We start from the raw sequence: 22,497 nt of genomic DNA on the forward strand, positions 1-22,497 counted from the left end.
ATTAACATTTTGTACATCACTATAGAGTATTCTGGATTTCATCAGTAGAAAGAATAGAGGAATTCAGCATGCCACTTTCATACAAGGAAATTAGTGAGCAGTTCTTCAATTACTCATCTAATAGTAGGTTGCTTTGAAAAACTTTAGTTTTATGTACGAATCCTTCAAAGTATAATGTGCTCATTAAATTTCACACTTTGAGGTGTCAATTATCGGGGACATTTTTTCGTCATATATCCTCAAAGATGGATGAACCGACAATATTTAGTTTCAAGCGCAATTTTTATTACAGCAACGTAACAGTATTTCTGATTCTCGTAACATGAAATGTTTATCGGTTCAACTGAAGAGCTTGTCCTACGCAAACCGGAGTTTTTCGGCCAACCGTAAATTTGAAAGACAAGTACACCGAGTTGGGATTTATCTGTGGCTTTTAACAGCTCTAAGTGACGGTTAGCGAGTTGTTGCTCATCTGAAAAGAATTGGTATGGACTTAAATTCACAGTTCACTAACAAAGCATAATAAATATGTTTCATAAATGCTCTATATTTTTTCTATTAAAATGTGTTTTGATTTCATTAAAAATTATTTCGTTTAAATGAGCTATCAATTGCATTTTGACTGCACGCGATTTTATTTTAAGGTCTTTAAACAGCAAGACAACCGGTCAAAAGTAGCCAATTTCATAAGCGATGTCAAATGGTAATATTAAATGAGTAAAAAATGCTTTCAAGAAAGCGTTATGAAAACCCCATTTTGCAACAATTTAAAAAGTTGTTAATGGTGAACAATAAAAAGTCAGTTTTAACAGATAACATAAAAAAGCTCTAGTTTCTAGAAAACACTAAAATTATTTTAAATTGTTAGACAGAGAGAGATGAAAACTCTTATATTTTAAAGTCATTGTAATTTTCAGATATAAAACTGATAATTTTACATGCCAAATAATTTTGTGACTTTAGTTGCGTTAGTGTGTTAGATGCATAATTTGTGTAACAGGATCTTGGCACAAAATCTTTTAATCTCTCTTAATATTTTCAATAGATTTTTCGAAAATTCTAGTCTTTAATTAATAAAGTTAAGTGCACGCGGAATAATCAAGAAGTTATTTAATTTGAAAAATTGACATTTATATTTAGATATATTATACAAGATATTCGGAAACTAGACTAGCATCCCAAGACAGCAAATTTCACAACTAATTTCATGTGAATTGGTTCTAACTCGTTTTATCTAAAAAAGCTTCGTAAAAGAGATTTGGATAATAAAAAAACTTTCGGTTGTTTGTTTCGTGAAACCGTTTTGTCGAGATTCATTCGAAAAACTTTCAAAGGCAAAATATTTCTCTTGTTTTATTTAAGATAGTTACTTTTTCGCTACTTCGTTCATCACATTTTCATTCACAGAATTCCTAAGCAAAAAAACTTTCGTAGTAATCGAAATATTTCGACCTATGAATTTTCTTTCTTGTTATTTTATAACCGACAAACTTCCTACCTAAAACTGAAACGTTTGTTTCGCTAAGGTAAAAACTATTGTTAGATTTGCAAATGTTACTTATTTTCAGTCTAATATAATAACAAGATAATACACGATGGCTTCTAAAAATCTAAGCGTTGTAATATAAAAAAAATTCTGCCTCATTAACATTACGCAAATAGCTGTTGCTTCTCAAAGATCAAAAACTCTACTGAATATGAATTTGGTTAGTGCAGTCGGTAAATTTAACGGATTTCAACAATACCTATCAATAAAAAGTTAAAACTCAATTATCTATTTACAATTGAGCTCAGTGCAGTGGCGAATCTAGGGGGAGGCTATGGGGCTGCAGCCCATCCAGGCACACTTTGATAATAAATGAATAACATTTTGTAATGGCTATATGTAACTGAAGAAACTCGTGTGCACTCACGCGAATATTCCATGAAAAGATTGAAACACAATCACTTGGACGAGATGGAGTAGTAGCTAGGCCACCTCGATCACCTGATCTAAACAATCGGGACTTTTAACTTAAATCAATCGGGATTTTTCAAAAACAGACTCCAGTTGGCCTTAAACATTCAGTTTCAGTCAAACCCCGAGAAAACTTTTAACATTTTTTACCTCGTCTTGATAAATCAAATGAAATCGCCACACGAATTTTTGCTGGGTCCGATTTGTGCTGCCGCGCCGGTTAAAACCCGACGTTTATTTAGAATTTCTCAGTAACAGATGATCCACGTCCATAAAAGGGCTCCGCCTCCGTTCAACCCAATATTCCAGATAACGATTGAATGGAAATCAATTGGAAGAGGTGGACCAAAATAACTAAGTTTAGGGAGTTTTAACTTAAAACAATCGGAAGTTTTTAAAAACAGACTCCAGTTGGACTAGAACATGCAGCCCCCGACACCCCAGACGTAGTTACACAGTACAATAATTTATGTTTCATCGTAACGACTCAAACATCTTAATTCGCTTTAATATTAACTTAATAACATTTTTCACTTCTGTAAATTTGGCCCAGGGTAAGTGAAGAAGAAGAAAGCCAGTAACTCACAAATACGGAAAAGTTTGGTGATTGGTGGTGAAACGAAATTCTTAGATATGAATCTGCTGGTTTAAAAAAACCGTTTTGAAATATGCATAACTTTTTGAAAGTTTTGAAATTCGAATTTCTGCATGTTTAACTCCAAACATGTTTGAACCCGCGTAATCTTGGGGTTTGCACTTTTTGCAGCATTACCAGGTTCACATATTAATTAACTCTTGCTCAATTTATAATTTATACTAATTATCCGGTGCGCAGATGCCTAGGAAAATGTTAGTTGTTGCGCAGCTTTCAGCTCCCTTGAAAGGCTCTATTGCATAGATAAATTTTCATGAAAAAAATTGTTGACAGTGCCTTTTTTATATAAATAACTTTCAAAATTTGAAGTAAATATCGTAATTTTTCCTTCTAAATGCTTAAGTGTTTCAATAGGCTTCTAACCAAACATGGGATCATTGGAAAGTAATACTTAACAACCAGGTTGAAATTCGATCATCAACTGTTAATATTTTCTTGAACTTTTGTAAAAAAAAAGTTAATTTTTTTCTCGGACCTCCTTAGTGAGTCCCTATAACCCCTTAAAAGGAATGACGTCAATATTGAATCACCCTGTTTAATCAATTGTATACGTATACTTCTACAAGATTACAACCACTGTCAGTAAATTTATTATTTATTATTTTGGCACATTCCCTTACTAGATAGATTCAAAATCTCCCCTTCGGCAATGATTCAAATAACATTCCCGTACTTTTTGCTAGCGGACGGGAGGAATTGGGGTTATCGACCGCGTCTCTAACCTTCCAAATCTGCAATAGTCGTAATAATTTCATCAAATGGCGCCAGACAGTCGGATGCTGAGGGTGACTGGGGTGAATCAAAGCGAAACTCAAGAAAAGTGGCGTATCAAATGATGTTATTTAAAGAGCTCATCCATATTCATTAAGACTGAATATAAGAAGTAATATCTAATTTTTCATTAATGACACTTTCCAAATTTCCTTGAGTCATAGAAGATTATATTAACTTTCCATTGCAATCGACATATTTTACCGATACAATTTTTCCGTTTTTGATATGATAACCAACTACTTCAATAGAGTGTTTTGCCCTGGCAAAATGGCATACCAAAAACTTGCTTTCTACTGATCGAAACCTACCTTGAAAAAATCAACACGATGGTTTTTCAGCGGGAACACCATAATTTATTCTGAGAAAACTACCGGAACATGAAAAGTCTGTCTGAAAAACCATTGTTAGTTTGGCAAGTATCACCTATTTTCAACCTAATTTATTTCGTTTTTATTCGAAGCTTGTTTGTTTCTCTCATGAGACAGTATTGCCAAGTATCAGTAAAAACAATGTTTCAAGCAAAATATTTCTCTTGGTTTATTTAAGTTAGTTGCTTATTGGTAATTGACTTCGTGATATTTCTTACAAAACCGCGTCAATGTCATTCACGACATTGTCAAGCAACACATTTTTTATAACAATTGAAATATTTTACCGGAAAGTTTTTCTTCCAGTGATATGAAAACTGGGAAGACTCCTACCTAATCGGACAAAACCTGTTACACCTGAAGTGTTGCTAACAAGCAGGCAGAGCAAATTCTCCCCTTCATGTCATCTGAGGTGATACTTTATCTTTCATAAAACCCCACAAAAAATCAAGTGGCGTCAGATCTGGAGATCGCGGAAATATTTCATCTAAATGACTACGGGCCTCCAAGGGAGTGCAGCCCCATCTTGCTAAAACCACACATTCATGTTGTGTTGAAAAAAATGGGGACCAATAATTCTATACTCCTTTCAATATCGTAAATGTTATCTTGCCATGATATTGATCATGATCTGTAAGGAATATAAACTTTCCGTTTTAATGCGGACTTCTAAAGTACATCGTTTTCTTCAGTGTATTACTAAAGCCTAACTGGTTTTTGTTTCAATACGGAAGTTAGTATCTTTTTTTTTATAATTTAACACACTTGTATCGCTGTCTGTTTCCAGATAGCCTTCAAGTTAATTCAATTGTCTCATTGAAGTGGATAATTTTTTACACTTGACAACACGGCGTCCTCCGTTTCCTGATAGGGCAATCGATATCTTTTTAACATCCAGAGGCAAAGTATCTGTGAAATTGTTTTTCCCGGTTCAAAAGGAAAATTTATGCATTGACTAAGTCAGTCTAATTTAAGAAAAAAGATACCCTCGGATTGGAAATTAGGGTCCAAGTTCAAGACAGGCAAGAAAAAAGATGGAATGGCAGAAAAACGAAATTGAATCGTTTGTCATCAATTTTGACTGTTTAGCTTTGAACGATATTAATTTAAACTGCGGTTTCTACGGTACTTGACATTGTTGTTCTGATATACACATGAACAAAGGCAGGATCGTTCTTGGTAGTTTTGTGGGCCATTAGTTGGAAGGGTTATAATTACAACTCAATTTTGCTTACACCACGTCTAGAAAGAAGTACTAATGCTTTTGTTGTCGGTATGATTTGAGATCCAATTCCACTTTACATTTGCACAATTTACAACTCCATTAAAATATACAACGGCCTAACCACAGTAATTTAAAAAATGTCAAATATAAGTAGCATTGAGAAAGATTGTAGAAAGAGAACCATACAATTTATCAATAGATTCAGAGTAATCACATGAGTTATGAAAAGAGTTAAGAAAAATTGTTAAAATCGTAAAATAGTGTTTTCGTCGCTTGCTATGGACTGAGTCACGCGCGTTACTCAGCCCATAGGTCTTGAGGTGTTTGCGCAAACACCTCAAGAGGTAACTTTTACCATTCAGATTTTTTTAAATTTAATAATTACTTACAAAAAAAAGTTTCAAAAAAGGCCCAATAGCAATTTCCTGATATTACCTTGATGATCTATGGAGCGTGGTAATTTTTTTTCACAACAATCTTTACGAAAGTTTGTCCTCTCATTGAAAAAGAACAAATTTATCGAGACGTATTCAAACTCGAGAGAGAATAATTTGAAATACCTAATTAGAAAACAACACCTATTTTCATCCGATAACATGTACAAAGTGCGAGCTTAATATTTTGCATTTTTTAACAGTGAACCAAAAATATTATGCGACCCTGCAAGGTTTAAGCAAAGCGAAAATCCATTTGTTTGCCTTAAGACATCCTACATACGATAAATGAACAAATTAAACGCACTAATGCGCAATGAGTAAACGTCTATAAACAGGATGATGTTTGCTCAAAATATAAAACAGCAATCATCATTGATCATCATTTCTGCACAACTTTAGTATGCGTGTTCTATATCGATTTTTCGATCTGTTTTCGAGAAAAATTTATATATTCAAAACATGCAATTGTAGTGAACGCCTGTAGCTCCAATCGGCCTTTCGGTCCAATTGTTTATATATTAATGGAAATGCATTAGGTTCTATTTGCAAATTTGGCAACATTCAAAATTTGCTTTGAACTAATTGATTTGTGTTTTGACATAATTAGTATTTTAATGCCAGCGGAGCAGTCGTTTTCAGCTTTCGTTTCTGACAAGCCGGGTCGAAAATTAATTAGTAGTCAGGATGCGGTTAAACTTAACGCAAGAGAAACGAAAACCTGTCAGTAAGGCTGTCAATGGTTTCGGCCCTTAACATAACCGTTGCAATTATTTTAAAATAGCCCAAGTATTGAATGTTTTCAAATCAACTTCTTTGCAATTAACGGAGATTTTTTACGTGCGGATAAAATCTGTGCCTTGATTTAATATCTCCTTCAGATAAGCTTTTACTTTTTAAAGTGATAAAGAGATAAAAAAACATATGATTATGTCAAATGTGACAGTTAATTTGGACAAACGTCTTGTCATTTTTTTTGGATTGTCTTGTCAAATTAATATTGACGGTACCAGGAGTTACTTAAAATCTGTCATCAATTAGCTTTGTTTAAATGTCTCTTGACAGCTGTAAAATTTTGAAAAAATAAAATTAGATTCCAATAGAGCATTCAACACTGTAATTCTCTGTCCATTTAACCTCATTTGTTCCTGCTGTAGTTTCTAAGATCCCTATACTAGCAATCGAAAATAACTCACCCTGTATATGGCGACCAAAATGGATCAGTCTCTGTTATCTCTTCTGTAGTGTTCTCTTTTACATGTTATTCTGTTTGAATCCAACAACCACAGGCCAAAATTTACCGACCGATTTACGATTACGAAACGTAATGAAATAAACGATATTCAAAATTTGTACTTCATACTTTGACTGAGACCCAGGATGGATAAGAATATAATAATGTTTAATATCTAAAAGTTTCCATTGTCATCCATAATTTTATAGGGTTAATAAAAAAAATTAAACAAGCACTGAAACATAGTTAAATAGTGCAATCCGATCTGTTCGCGAATTGAGCTCAGTGCAGCCTTGTTGACTGGATTTTTAAACAATCCCCTTCAGTTAAACTTAAAAAATATAAAAATAAAAGACAAAGTGGGGATACCAGGTCAAAAAATATTTCGTGAAGTTTAAATTTTCTATTTACATCTTTCTAACATTTTGTTTCCAACATTTATGTAGGTACTACACTGTATATTCACAGGTTGAAAAGTATTGGCTTAAAATGCTAGCAACTTAACGAAAGTTATATGTTAATCTTAATTTATTGTTAAACTATATGAAGAATATTTTATGTACAATTATTTCGCATAATTAAACTATATCACATCGAATAGAGGTAAAGTCACAAAGTCTGTCAAGTTGTTATCACCGAATCGCTAGAAAAAGTCGAAGAATCAAGATGATGCGAACAGAGCTTGTGAACATGGCGAGCTTTGCAGCTGAGCTGCGACTTGCTGGACCATAGAATTCCACTGAAACAAAAAATCATAGTCACATTAGATTGAGACATAAACTACATTTGAATTATAAGTTTAAATAAAATACTTGAATTGTCGAGACAAAAAAACACTGAATGATCGGTGACCTTATTGGTGAGTGCGTATAGGATAATAAATATTAATTGCCAACTTTTCCATCATTAAACGTTGACTGTGGATTATGTTTTTAGATTACTGAAACTTCGGGTGCTCGTCGTTTGTCTTTCATGTCTGATTTTGCTTTGTACCGGATTACTTTTGCGTCGGTTTCCATTTTATTTCATATTAATAACGAAAACATTTTATACTAAACGCTGAAACCTTTCTGGCTTCCTTTTAGAGGGAAGCCGATTGCTACAAGTATAGCAAAAACTTTGGACCAAGTTAAATGGTGTTTCTTCTTCTCCCGCTTTTTGACCAAAAAATTCAGTAGTACCAAAGAATACTTTTTATTAATCAATAAAAACACGGTCACTACCAAATAACAACAGTAGAAATTAGTAAAACATCTTATTATAATAATCAGTTTTTCCTGCTTTGTCTTTCCAAATACACCAAACTAATTATTTTTTGCAATTCATTTAAGAATGTATGTCAAAGGATAAAATCCATACTGGTGAACTGATCAACGTCAGCGTTCTACTGCTAAATAGACGTTTTTTGCCGCTCTCGATTATGTATTAATGGTAACAAGTAGAATGATTTTGTACTTTTCCATTGTATTCTCTATATGATTCAAATACCATGTCCTATAATTAAACTCAATAGAACTCGAAGAATTTAAGACGTAAAAAAATGATTTACCAAAATAACAAAATTCCTTTAAAATTTTATCAGTTTACTTCTCACATGTGAAATCCTGCTTTTGTCGGATTGGTGATAAAACCCGTACCAAAATAGAAGCAGCTCATTTATTTACTCAAATCGACCATCATCGTTGGTGGTGAGCAGAATACAATAAAAACAAGGTGGGAGTAGAATATAAGCTAACTATCAGAGAATTTGGTCGTGTATGAGATTTGCCCAAATCTGGATGTTCTGCTCGAGGCGAAAATGAACAACTTGACGTGTCACTTTCTTTGCTCCTTTGGAGGAAAATCTATGGACTACTCTTTGGCAGATTGGTGTCAAGTTACACATGCGGAAATCTGTTCTTCACTAAATACCAAAGTACAAACCTCATATCTACAAAGTTGTTCCAATACGAAAGTTATTGGAAGATGATTTCGATAGGCGAAATTAATTTTACGAAAGCATGCAAAATATGTGCAATCTAGAAAGTAATTTAGTAAAAAACATTCTTTTTTCCGATGAAGCTGCGTTCTGTTTGAATGGTTATGATTTGAGTATAAACGGTCGAAATTGTCGAATATGGAACCTAAAATAATACTTTAAACTGAAAGTATTTGTAGCCAGGGTAAACAATATGCAGGCGGTGAAGAAAATATTCGAAAAGAAGTGCGTGACATTACTCCGGAAATGGTTGAAAACGTGTGGGAAAATATTATTGATCATCTTGGATATTGTCAAGTCGTAAATGGCACACATTTCGAACATTTAATTTTATTGTTATGCTGTTGTTTTATATAAATTGGTCTTTTTCAGAACAACAAAAGTTGGACAGAAATCGTCCGCTGAATTTTTGAATGAATGTTGACATTATTTCTGGGACTCATTGCAGATATTTCTTTCGGGTAAACTGTATGCAATCTGAAAGACAATTCGTGATGTTTCGATCGTGTTTAATATTTCATTTGATATGAGCCACATCAAATATCTGTAAAATTTTAAGAATTAAACACAATACAAAAATATGACTAAAAAACTTCTTTGACTTGTTCAATTCAATGTGCCTTGTGCCTTTTTTCAAAATTTATAAATGTCTATTTTCAAATTTAATTCCCACTAACTGACACATTTTCTTCAAACGAAGAAACTAACTAAGAGGATCTACTTTTGAAAGAAAAAACATAAGCGTATGCTCAGTTTAGGATTTAGAAGAGAAAACCTGTTATTCTATTAAGACGGAATTGTTAATAGACAAAATATTTGATAATTTATTGTTTTGACATTTTGAATATATCTTGCAAATTTTAACATAGAGTCAAATTTGAAAAAAAAATTGTCTGACTTTCCATTAGTTCTCTCTTCAGTTAGTGTAGTTTAGAAATATTGAGTTTTACAAATAAATGATTATAAACGATCGCTTTTTCACTTCGGGGAAATATTTTTGGAAATAGACCCATAATTCATTATTAGGGTTTTGTCTATAATTCAATGCTGCAAAAAGTTATCCAAAAATGTTTGCAAAGCATTAAGGAGGCGAGTGTTCCAATAAAATTGATCTTATTATTTTTCACAGAAAATAGCTAAAGAATAGAAGAAAATAGAAATAATTGCTTAATAGAAACTTTGTCAAAACTAGAATGACCTGGAAATTTTAAAGAACTTCTAAAAATCTACAGAGCGATGAAGGCGGCGAATTTTCCAAATAATAAATAATGTTTGTAAGTTTTTACTCTTTGGTAGTTTTTTCCATTATTATCAGAAAAGAAGAAAACCATCAGAAAATAATGGTTTTTTTGCGTTTTCAATTAAAAATGTTTAGTTTTGTGATCGGTTTTGGAGAAAACCTTACCTTTGCAAAATTTGTACGAAGTTATAAATTTACCTTGTAATTTTTCGAGTAAAAGACCTCCAGATTGTCAGTGTTTTTAAGTGATACTCTACAAAATAGAGCGTTTTTGAGAAGAAAGTAAAGCAAAAAAAAATCAGTCAACACTAACACTTGTTTTAACAAACTCTACAGTCTTCAGAGGAATGGAGGTGACGAGATTTCCAAATTTATTCTGTTCGTCTTTTGAAAGAAAATTATTTGATTTTTGTTCCAAATTCGACTCTGGAAAGGAATTTCAAAACTTTTTAAAAAGCGTCTAAGAATTCGAAATGTATATCATAATTGTTCGCGGAAAATCCCTTCGCCCCAGCGGAAAAAGTTTGTCAGCATTTTAAGTCAAATTTTAGAAAATTGAGGATTTAGAAGAAAGAGCAACTTCTCTAAAATTGAAAAATCCCCTAAAATAAACCTAAAAACAAGCAAAAAAGTCATTAACATTTTCCCAGCAACGGAACTGAGTTGGTGAGAGCGTGAGAGGTGAGAGAGTGAGAGTGAGAGTGAGAGCATCTATATCCGTAGCACTGCGCCAACTCCGAAAAGTTCTTATTTTTAATTTTATTTTTGGTATTTTGTTGAAAAATATTTAAGGTTGTTTGGAAATAGACCCCATTTATGTATTTGACCCCAGGCAAAGTTCATTAATAGAGGCAGTTTGCTGTTGGCTTTTTTGTTTAATTTTCCAATATGTAACTATTTGTGGAGCGGCCACGTGATCGTACTTTCCGATGTCCCGGTAACGAGTTCTGAATATCTAAAATTTCAATAGAAATTTGCAAGGCATAGTAAAATCTCCACCTCAGGTATTCCTAGAAAGGTTGGTATAATTCAATTGCACTCAAATAAACAAAGAGTAAAACTATAGAGGGTACAGGGTACATTTTTTCTTCGTGCTTTGATTTAGCAAAACTAAATTAGCAATTATGCGTTAATACATATTCGGGGCTTTCTGCTCTGTATACAGGATGATATGTCAATCAGGCATGCATAGTAGAAAAACTGCTCGTGCACCGAACTTTATTGGTACTGATTAATTCGACATAAATCCAGCAATGGCTAACACAGATGTTATTATATTGCTACGCCAGCAAATGTGTATTCATTTAAAATATATATATTATTTTCATAATTTTTTTATAATTCTGTCAATACCCAGTATCAATTGTGTGCTTCCAATACAACTCTCATAAGTGGAAATTGATTTAGCCAGCAGCTATGCACTTAAAAGTTCATTTATATTTTATATGGGTCGCGTCTGTGCTGTCTCAATATTAGGTCCGCGATTTCCCCATTTTATATTTATATTCGTGCTGGGCTGAGTTACTTTTACTAGTCTTTTAACCACCGAGGAATACGTTCAATGATGAACGCCGCAGGTTGGTACAGACTTTTGATTTGTTCGACGATATTAGCAATATTGGTGGATAAAGAGCATAAACGGCAGCGGATAAAGCGATATAAAATACAATCTACATAACACTCAAACTTTTTCACCACTCCTTCATTTTTTCATTTAATAAAGTAATTAACAATTTCGTTTCGCTTTTTTTGCGTCTCAGTTGGAAAATTACGTTGGAGATAGCAGGTGTGGGAGAATGGTGAAAACGTCTTTATACTCAATTATTTGCCTACGTTTCGACCTTTCTTGTGGTCTTCTTCAAGGTTAAATTTACAAAGCAATGATAGAGTACGTGGATGCGGAATTGGCAATACAACAAATATATAACCATACAACGGCAAAAAAAGAACGAGCCACAATTACAACTTTAAAGAAATAAAGAAAAATAACGATAGTCTAAAGTGATAAAGTCTAGGTAAATTGCTAAATATTATCCAAGATGTCTTGTATAATATTGACAAAAAAATTAAAATGATGTTGTTTTAGGTTAAAAAAGTACCAGATGTTCCACTTATAAAGATGCGTTTAGGTTCGATAACTGTTTTACCTGTTTTCTTGTGAAACATTCAGATTATTCACTCATCATTTTAAAGAAACTTGCAAAAAAAAATTCTGTCTCTTTTAACTAAGAAAATATGGGGTAATTTTGAAATTTACAATTTTGTATTTTCTCCTGTATCCCTTAAGCGAACAAATAGTTTAATATTTTGATTTTATCATTTTAATTTTGATCTGAAAATAGCACCTTTTTGACGACAACAATTCGGAAAAACCTATCAGTGTCGAAAATGGGACACCATGTACTACTTCGTTTCAGGAGAAATTAAATTTTTATTTGTAGGCTCGGAAACAATTTCACTAAGGTATAGGATATATTTTATGAAATCAAGTCAGAATTGGGCGTAAACTCGGAGTATGTTAAAACATGAAGAAAAATTTTATTAAAAAACTACAAATTTTATCTAGTACGCGTTTTCTAAAGATCTTGTACTATGTTTTTTTCGTAGAAATATTTCGAACAAACTATAATCTGGCATATAAATCACCAATTTTGCAGAATAACAAAGGACAGTCCGTTTGTAGTAATAATCCTGTACCGTGGTTATAATATGGAAACTTTTAGTTCTCAGAAGGAAGGGTTTAACTTATTTTTCACTAAATCCTTATTTCCATGTGCACGAAATGTCTCTTTCTGTATCTAGATGGTTTTTTGGAGTAGAACGTGGGCTTCTTGCATGCTGCATTATTGATAAGGTGTCTGACAAACAAATAATTAATATTAATCACATTTCCATTTGGCTAATGGTTTTCTTATTGAGAATAGCCTGGCAAATGACGTATAAATTATCAGATTGTATTGATTCCCACAAAGCAGATTAGTAATTTTGTAGATGTAGCCACATTAGCATCAACTTTTTACGTAAATCTATTTACCGTTCTTTTGCCTATAAGGTCAGCGTTACCGTTATTTTACCAGATTCGCTCTTTTTATGAAATGTTACCGGGATGCCACTCGACATATCAAGTTTAAAATGACATCATAAATGGCTCCTTAGAAAACCACTTTGCCTTATTCCATACAAGTGGAATCTTGATAAGTTTATCCTCTACTTTCAAGGAAATAGAGGCTCTTAAAATCGCTGTGTAAACCGGTGCAATATAAGACTAGTTACTATCATGATTGTTGGCTAAAAACATTTTTTTACACAGCTTTAGTTTATTTGGGACAAAGTTGCAAAAAATATGTGACAAATTTATTTAAATTCAGTTTTCAAAATCATTTCATTCATTCAAATTTCATTAAATACCGACCAACCCAATGATTAAAGCGACTTTTTAATTTTAATTAATTTAATTAATAATAATGTATGTTACAGGTTTTAAAACAGAAATGTATTGAAAAACGCTTGAAAGCATTTTGACAATTTTACAGAATTTTAGTGGATACATAATGGTTACATGTTTTTAAGGCAGTTTTCTGTTTCTAAAAACCGTCAGTTCAACCCGAGTTTTATTTAAATGAGAAAATGTGTTGAGTGATGCCTCATTTCATAGCCATTTTTTCGCTTATTGTTCACTCAAAGAAAAACGTCGTGCTAATTTTCGGATGCAGAATAGTAGGTTGGCCATACAATGTAATTGAAGAATGTTAGGAACATTGCCAATAAATGAAGAATCGATTTAAACAATTATTATAGAAAGCGGAATACGTATAAATACAAATATATAAGAATAATATAAATAGTAAACCCTTAACATTGTGTTGGTTTTAAGCGATGCAAATCCCATTCACTCATCGAAAGTTACACGCAATTTATTCTTAAAATAAATAAAAGAATAATGTGTTAGCTGGCACGCTATTTGCTAACATTTTTGATACATTTTTTATAAATGGAAATTTAACTTGATAAATTTATGAAGCTGTATTCTATACCCTCTAATCTATAGTCTGTCCTAAGCATTTTTGCTGTGATTATTTGACACGTCATTTTAAAATTTATTAATGATTGATTGATTTGATTTTTTTTTCATACTCCTTGGTTCATACTTATCATATTTATTACACTATATTTATTTTTGTTGAACCAGACATTACTAGTAAAGTACGGTTTTTGCACATTTTTAAAGAATTATTTTATTTTTTCATTGTCTAAATTAGACATTCGTCATTAACATTGCTTTATGTCAGTCAGATTTTTCACTTTTCTCTATAAAATTCCAATTTACTTTTTACGAGAGCAGGCATTTAAATTATTCGCAGCTGCAAACACAGTTTCTTCAGTTTCGTTATTAGTTTTCCTCAATTGTGCATTTCTTGGCGTTAACTGTGACAGCCACAGAAGACCCTTGAACGGCGACGGTGTTATGTTGAAAAATGAGCAAAATAAAACCATATTGTTTGCTCCCATTATACTACTTAGGAATTTTTGAATCCTTAAAATACTTATTTGGAACGTATTTAATCATTGGAACATTTATAATATAATTCTTTATGCAAGGATTATTGCACATTGTCTGTGTTAAAAATCCCACGTTAAATAAAAAAACTCGCTTTAAATGTTTTCGGTGACTTGACCCAAGAATTACATATGAAAACTTAAAAATTTGTGTGTATAAACCGGTTCAAAAAGTTTAATAACTGCCTTATACACAATTATTTCACATGTTATTTTTAGCATAGAAGTTAAATAATACTTTATCAGAGTATGAACGTGCAACATCAGATAAAAATAGCTCGAAAGATTTAATACACCTTGGCAATTATCGTCGACCATGACAAGGGTGTGATTATTCCTGTAAAAATTTAAATAAAACACTTTTTCGGATTATCCAGCAGTCAGATCAGTAAATTTATTACCATTTATACATACCTGTCGGGATGTTAGACCCAACATTTGCATGAAATGGTCGAAACTCGGCTTTGCGACAAATGCTTTTAAGGATGCGGCTTTATTCTCCCAACCGTTTAAATTTAATTACATTGTTATCTTTTGGGCGAAAGAGCTTCTGCTCATGTTATTTAGGACAATTCAACCTAATGTCTTAATGTAATTAGCAAATAGCGACACAAAGATAAACTAATTGATAATTTGCTATTTTTTAATAAACTTTATCTTTTTAGTTACTGAAAGGGATTTTTAGCGGCTTATACAAGTCCCTTTTTTAGTTAATGTTTATCCATATTAGGTAAGTTAGTGTGTTAGGGGGCACTAATAGCTGAATCACTGCCACTAATAACAAAAAAAGTTTAAAAAAATATATAGGGTGTCCTAGTTAAAATATACGAGAAATTGGAGACGACGAATATTTAATTTTGATTCGTTAGTTTTCTTGTATCTTGTCTCTTTCTAAGACATCTTGTGTAGCCGATATTAATTTAAAAAAATAAAATAAATACATTTAATTTGTATTAAGTAGTAAGAGAATTCAGCACTTTTATAAATTATTCAGCGTGAATAACTACTAGTTGTCTTAAAACATTTTTAAATTTAAACCAACAGTTTTACCTTTTATCATACTATGTAAAAAATGGTGTTTAAAGAAACCCAAAAAAAACAGATTGATTAAATTCACTTAAGAGGAATATCTGTACTGATGTAACAGTTTTAAATCAGTTTGAACTGGAATCAACCACCGGTTGATTAGAACAACAGTTTCTTTAAACCTGAGAATTGAAAGACTGAAACTTGTCAATAAGCAAATTGTTCCAACTGCAAACGAAATTCAAAAAGAATTGGAGAAGAAATTTAACCCCATTGTCAACATAAAGGGAATACACTTGACTCATGTCTCAGAGAAAACAAGCACAGACATCCACACAATAAAAAGCAATTTGTTCCCGAATGAAATATCAAGAGACAATAAGCTAACGCCAAGCACACTAAAATCTATGAAAGAAAGCAAAATAACATATAGAGATGCAACAGAGTACCAGGTGGTCAACGGGCGAATACAGAAGGCAGTAAGGAGATATGTGAACAATTGAAACACTAATCGAGCATAACTCTAAATTAAACATTCTTAGATTAAAACTTTCGTCACGAAAAAGGGGAATTGTCAAAATGAAGGATAAGGAAACCTTATATTGACTGGAAAAGACGAAGTCTCTAAACGTGTAGAAATATTTTATTCTCCTTTGTACCCCTCTAGTGTGCTGGATCCTGATGCTCAGAAAAATTCCGTTTGTAATGTAGGTTCAGACGGCAATCTTGGTATATCCAAAGAAGAAATAAGAGTGGCACTAGGAAAAATAAATATCCGTAAATCACCTGGTGAAGACATAATTAGGTACCTGCTAAATGTTAAAAATGGGCGGGGACTTCATGGAACAAATTCTACAAGTCTTATTTAATCAAAGGTTATTTGACGGCAACCTACCTAAAACATGACACAACGCAGGACTTATTCTGCTTGGTATCATTAATTTAGGTCAGAAGTTAATAATGCTAAGAACCGAAAATTCATATAATATTTCCAAAGTCATGGAAAATGAAAAAATCGTTTGCACTTTATATTTATTTTCGTACATTTAATAAAACAGACCATATAGCAAACATTTTTCAAGACAGTTTATCCAAATATTTGAAGTGTGCTGCTTTGATAAACAAGATCAGAAGAGTTTTCAGTCATTCGAAACCATACAATTCGTTTTGTAAACACAGTCAAATAAAGTAATGCTTTCAGGATGTTTTCATTTTCTCAACAGCAACAGCTTGTAAAACTCGCTATATTCAACTTCGTCAATTGAAGAGCGAGTATGCGACATACATTTAATTATTCGACGTTATCCGACAAAAATCGCTCTTGTACTCAAGTCTTGTAATCTGCCCGTTTGATAAAACGAGTATTGACAAAAAAAGGAAATCAGTTGACCTTTTCAATGAAGCAGACGTTAATTACATAAAAATAAGTTCGAAAAGAAGAACGCTAATTAATGGTGAAAAGTGAACAACTGGTTTCCAGTCACAAAAGTTCCATTTTAAGCTGTATTTCTCACAAATTGGACCGGAGTTTCATAACTACTAGAGATATCGAAAGCATCGTCTATGAAATGGGCATAAATCAGAGACGAGAAACTTGAAGCATTGCTATAAGTTCACTATCTAATTAATTTTGCCACCAAAAACAATTATGTAGGAATGATAGGTCAACAGATCTATATTCAATTAGAACTGACATTGCAATTAAAATAACTATTTTTATTTTCCAAATTGATGCGACATGCCAATTAAAACGTGACAACATTCGTCGTTTTGATTCAACCCGTATTATCAATTACTGCCTTTCCTTTTCCTGCTTTGTGTTCATGCTATTTGGAACACTAATTAAATTTAAATTGGAATTCATTATAGATAGCATTGCCGCTTGCTTGGTACACTTTGGAAAATGTGTTTAAGGCTACATGTTTGTTGAATAACAGATTGTAGGTCTGTAATTTCAGCTGATTTTCAAGTTGAATAAAAATGTGAAACCATAAAAAGTACACAGAAAGTTACAGTTTTGTTAATACTGTGTCCACTTAATTTGATTCATTCGTTATGTCTTACTTACTTATAAAGTCAGTTGAAGAAAGACTCCACCCTAATCGGTCTAAAAACTTTGCACATTTTCGCCTGAATTTTATTTCTTTTTTGTAGTTTGTTCTGATTTTTAACTTTTGTTTTACGTAAAACTTTGCGCTCAAATCTAAATATTATTAATTTAAATCATTTGAAATTGAGGGAATACACTAATAGTGCGCTGACCATATATGGATATTTATCGCAAAACTAATGTAATGATTGCGGTGGACAACCAATGGAAAAAAATTAATTGTACGACATTGAATTCTTCCCAACCTACGTGAAACTCGAATCTATAGGACCATCGGTAAAAAAAATGTTTAAGCCATTTGGATAAAGAGGTACATTTTTACAAAAATTAATATTAGAAAGGCCATTTGCTGATACAATTCGAAAATATTTTTACTAAATATACTCGTACACTCGTTACAGGAATGACACGAATTCTGATTGGCTCTATATTCCAACATGTGCCACATTGATTAATTAAATTATTTGTCAATGAAAGGTACATTGTAGTAGCATGCTTTCATTTGGTCAAAGTTATTCAAGTAGACATAATTCCACTGTTAAAAGATTCGCTTCTTGCCAGCTGTTAAACCAAAAAAATAAAGGGGGTACAGTGCATGTATAAACGCTTAATTTCTTGACACCTTCGGACTTCGCATAGCAGTAGATGAAAGCATTTTTGGTGATGCCCTGAGCATCTTAATAATATTTTTCATTCGACAAGCCAGATGCGACCACACTTCACTGCATACTAACAAGGAAAAGCGTGTTTATTTAGAATTTCTAGACGAAATCGATGTGATATTTGCGAGACTAAAATTGAAGAACGCGTAGTTCGGCATTTCAATCAACGCAGTGCAGACAAAACTATACTGCAATTAGTACTCATTGCATGGGTATTCATTCAAAGAAAAAAATTAGTTTGTTATAAGTACCACTAAGATCAAGAACAAATGTGTATTTCCACACTTACCAGTAGCTTGTGGTGGTCGTTCATCTGGGATTTCCCACAGTTCAGATGGGGCGTCAGTGGTCGTAATGTCATCTAACCAAACATCGGATGATCTAGAAATGAATACATTAACATAAGTCTGAATTGCCATCAACAAATAACATAAAGAAAAGCAACTAAATCTCATCAAAAATCGGTTATGTACTTTGAGTTAATTAAGTATATTTTACATTTCCATTATACTCTAAATTGTAAATTTTGGTATCCTGTTTATGTGAGTAAACTACTATTCGTTCCAAAATAGAGTCAACTACTACACATTTTTATCAATTAACAGAAAGAAATCGGAAACTATTCTCTGGCTAATCTGCCTTAAAATGCGATACTATTCAGGCGGAATACTTCTGCTTTAAGACGCCAAAGTTAGTTAAGTTTGTCAAATCAAAGCAGGAAATCCAAACAGCCTATAGATATATATAGATATACTGTAGTTAAACTAAGAAGAAGTTCAGTCATAGTAAGAACAGATTCGAAATTGCTGTACCCACTTAGTGCTATATGTAAAATACTAATATAGCATTTTGCACAATAGAAAATGCGAAAACAAAAGGAGAATAAAAGAACGTAATTTATAGTCGAGGGCGCAAAGTAAATAGCTGGAGGTTGCAGACGAATTGACTGTGTGCGAAGTCTTTACATTTTATGGGGACAAGATAAATGTGCAGTTAAAGAATGATTTGTGATAGCCGACAGACTTATGCATCAAACATCAGAAGAAACTAAAGAGTTCACCAGCAATTGAAGACAAATAATAGTCATACCCAAAATCTATCCACTTGGCAATTAATTGTGGTTAACGTAATTATTAGGTGTTGCTAACGTAAAGAAACTGTTGCGAATTTCTGTTTAAACTAAAAACATCTTAGCTCCTTAGAAGAAGATTAATAGGTAAAATATATTTGCAAACAAACCTGTGCCTTTTCTTTTGAAGTTCTATACTTTTCTCGGAACTTCTATGGTATAGATGGTACATAGTTGCCGAACATCGCAGTTTCATTTTTCCTTGTATAAAAAGGTGTTTACTGACTTTCAGTTTGATCGTTGATTGTGCGCTATAAGGAAAAAACAAGTTTTAATTACATACCACAAAAAAAAATTCAATTTTTTTTATAAAACATCGTAGTGAGTGCTCTTGTATTAAGCAATAGGTATACAGAGTGATTCAAAATTGGCGTCTTTTCCTTGAGGAGGTTATAGGGTTTTACTTGGAAAGTACGAAAAAAGCAAAGAAAAAAAACTTTTTTCCGCAAATTTCTAGAAGATATTAACAGTTGAAAGTCGAATGATATTAAGTATTATTTTTAAATGGTCTCATGTTTGCTTGGTAGCGTATGGAAATACTTAAACATTTGAAAATAGAAATCACCATATTCACTTCAAATTTTTTAAATTAAAAAAGTATTTATCTACAATTTTTTGATGAAAAGTCAAAGCGGCAATTATGTTTTTGTCATTAACAGATAGTTACAGGTAGAAAGCATTTGTCAATAAAAATAGGCATTTGTCATTAGTTAAAAAATACGTAGGACCTCAAGGTTTTTTTCAACTAAAAGCACCTGGCTTYWATTATTTTCTTTAAATTCCATATGGAATTCTAAGGATAATTSAAGGTATCATGTGGTGATACCTTGAATTGGTTGAATCAATAATTGACTTYATGACTTTTCACGTTTCATAAAATATGAGCAAAATCTTAAATCGAGAGCTCGTGTGAAAAACAAGTTTTGTATTCCGTCGGAGTATCTAAGTATGGTTCTACACAACATATCTAGCTCGACAGACGCAAAGGTTCATAAAAATCGAACAAAAGTCCGAGATCATTTAGTTTAGCATAAAAAGTTTATTCCCGTAACTATATGGCCACTTATGCCCAAAATAAATTTAAAATAAGACGCAATTACTATCGCTTCTGCTAAGGTCAGCACAATTAATATATAAAAGAAGCCCCAGCAGAAACGAGCATTCAGTCATAAGAGGTTCGGTCAGCAGACAGTCATAAGAAGTCATAAGTAGCCACAAGGTAGTCAATGTTCCACGGATAGGTTCGGTCACAAGTTAAATCATTAAATTTCAGTAAATGTATTATTGTTTGTATTAATTTTAAATAAAACATATTTTTTTAAACTATATTATTTCTATAATATTTCGAAACATGAACTAATTTTTGTCAGTGTGATAAACTTTTATAGCAAGTGCAGCTACACGATAAGTAAAATTTAATCTTTAATCGAACAGTTTAATAGTGCTTGGAAATTTTCGTTTTTGAAATATATTAAGACGAAATAAAATTGCCCTTCAAAGGCCGTTAAACTCGAACGGTCCTCTATTCACTTTTCTGCTTTGTAAATCCATATCCTTCCATCCGTCAGAGAGGCATTTAACAGGAAAGCCATTTATCAAAAGGACAAGATCGATATCCGAAAAGCAGGGATACCACAAATCGAGGGTATTTATGAGCGTTTAGATCTTTACGCGTTGGCTTTTCATTAATATTGGTCAGGCGTTACTTTATTTGAATCCCAAACAGACAACCTTCAAATTTCATCAGTTTTTTATTCTTTCTTTCCAATGTAATCTAATTGGCACAAACTCTGAAAATATTGATCAATCAGTTGAGAGAGCATCTGAGAAGCTCAGAAGTGCTGCAGTTGGGCAAGACGTGGTTCTGCTCAAGCTAGGTAGTTGCTTGGAGAAAGAAGCCCGAAAACGAGAACAAACTGTTCCAAACTCTACAGCTCGCAAAAAGCCAACCTGTTAACACAGCGCAAATGAGGGAATTATTTGATAGTAAAATTATAATAAGGGGAAATGGACTCGTTGGACTCGTAAATGGAGAAATTTCTCTATTAATGTCTTTGAGTAAAATGACGAAAAATGCAACTTTTGGTGTTTAATAAGAGCGAAAATATGGAATTGATAATTCACCTGAATCTATGAAACGCGAATTGCGATCACTCGTGAAATACAATAGCAGGTACATTTAAAAACATTAAAACATTTGTTTACTTAGTCTCCTGATTGTTTCTAAGTATTACTCTCCACTCACAAATCCAATGTGATATCGAAGTGTTTCTATTACAATATTTAATATGAGCAGTCTAGCGACGATCAACATGATACAATAGAAACCCATGAAGGTACAAAAACCTAAGAACAGAAAACGTATAGTTTCAATGAGTAATATTCACAATAATTTACCATGCGTTAAATCTCCATAACATTGTACAAAGCGAAATGCAGCAGGATTGAGGCACTAAGCGGAAATAGTAAGCATGCCATGGTGAAAAGTCTAAGTCTGCATCAAGATTTTGGGGTCCGGATATCTTGTCTGCCGGCAGTAAGTAATCTCTTTCATCTCAGTGTGCATTTTCCCACTGAACTACAAACTTTAATCTTCCACAAATTTGTTCGGCGAAATATAAAATGTCAAGGCATTCAATGTAAAAATTATAAATATTTGCTGAGTCTTTCAAAGCAAAACAAATATAATTACAATAATAATACGAAGCAAAAGCAACTTTAGGCTTAGGCAACAGTACAAAGTACCTATCTTTTACAGAGGCCAAAGTCGTAAAAATAGAATTTTCTGGTCCGTCCCTAAATAATTCCTCTAAGGTAGCTGAATTTATCGGCCAATTGATGTTATAAATCGGAAGGGCAAAGAGGTAAAAGGACGATCAGATTAAACGTCAAATACTTGTATGTAATGTATTACTACTTAAAGTTAGAATTGTCGTAAGTCCATATATTTTTATTTGAATTTATCTGAAGTTTTACATTAAACATAAAAAAACATTGTCATTTTATTGTATATACTTTCCTGACTGTGTTTCAATTCGAAATCAAATCTTTTCCTGGGTTTCAGTCATTTATTGTCTCTATTTATTAATCAAAATACGTTTCGGTGTATTTTTCCACCATCATCAGTTTTTCTAAAATAACAGATAGT

At 32.5% G+C, this 22,497-nt stretch overlaps 1 protein-coding gene and 1 long non-coding RNA gene across 3 annotated transcripts in view; both read right to left on the minus strand.

Moving 5' to 3' along the window:
* Nucleotides 1-3,186: 3,186 nt before the first annotated feature.
* LOC125503971 lies at nt 3,187-3,981 on the minus strand. Its single transcript, XR_007281201.1, has 2 exons — nt 3,695-3,981; nt 3,187-3,343 (listed from the first exon to the last, which is right to left on the minus strand). It is a non-coding gene; the product is annotated as an uncharacterized LOC125503971 (long non-coding RNA).
* Nucleotides 3,982-7,035: 3,054 nt separating this feature from the next.
* Nucleotides 7,036-22,497, minus strand: part of LOC109539054 — a 61,279-nt gene continuing 45,817 nt past the window's right edge. Inside the window, exons 4-6 of one of the 2 annotated variants that reach the window (XM_019906572.2) lie at nt 19,460-19,600; nt 18,510-18,601; nt 7,036-7,386 (exon numbers count right to left, since the gene is read on the minus strand). In XM_019906572.2, the coding sequence (XP_019762131.2) occupies nt 7,280-7,386; nt 18,510-18,601; nt 19,460-19,600 (340 nt within the window). In that variant the 3' untranslated portion in view covers nt 7,036-7,279. The remainder of the gene's footprint in view (nt 7,387-18,509; nt 18,602-19,459; nt 19,601-22,497) is intronic. The other variant, XM_048664957.1, reaches the window with a different exon arrangement.

The sequence above is a fragment of the Dendroctonus ponderosae genome, unplaced genomic scaffold (genome assembly GCF_020466585.1).
Source record: "Dendroctonus ponderosae isolate FM_Combo_2020 unplaced genomic scaffold, Dpon_F_20191213v2 Dpon_F_20191213_3, whole genome shotgun sequence".
NCBI lineage: Eukaryota > Metazoa > Arthropoda > Insecta > Coleoptera > Curculionidae > Dendroctonus > Dendroctonus ponderosae.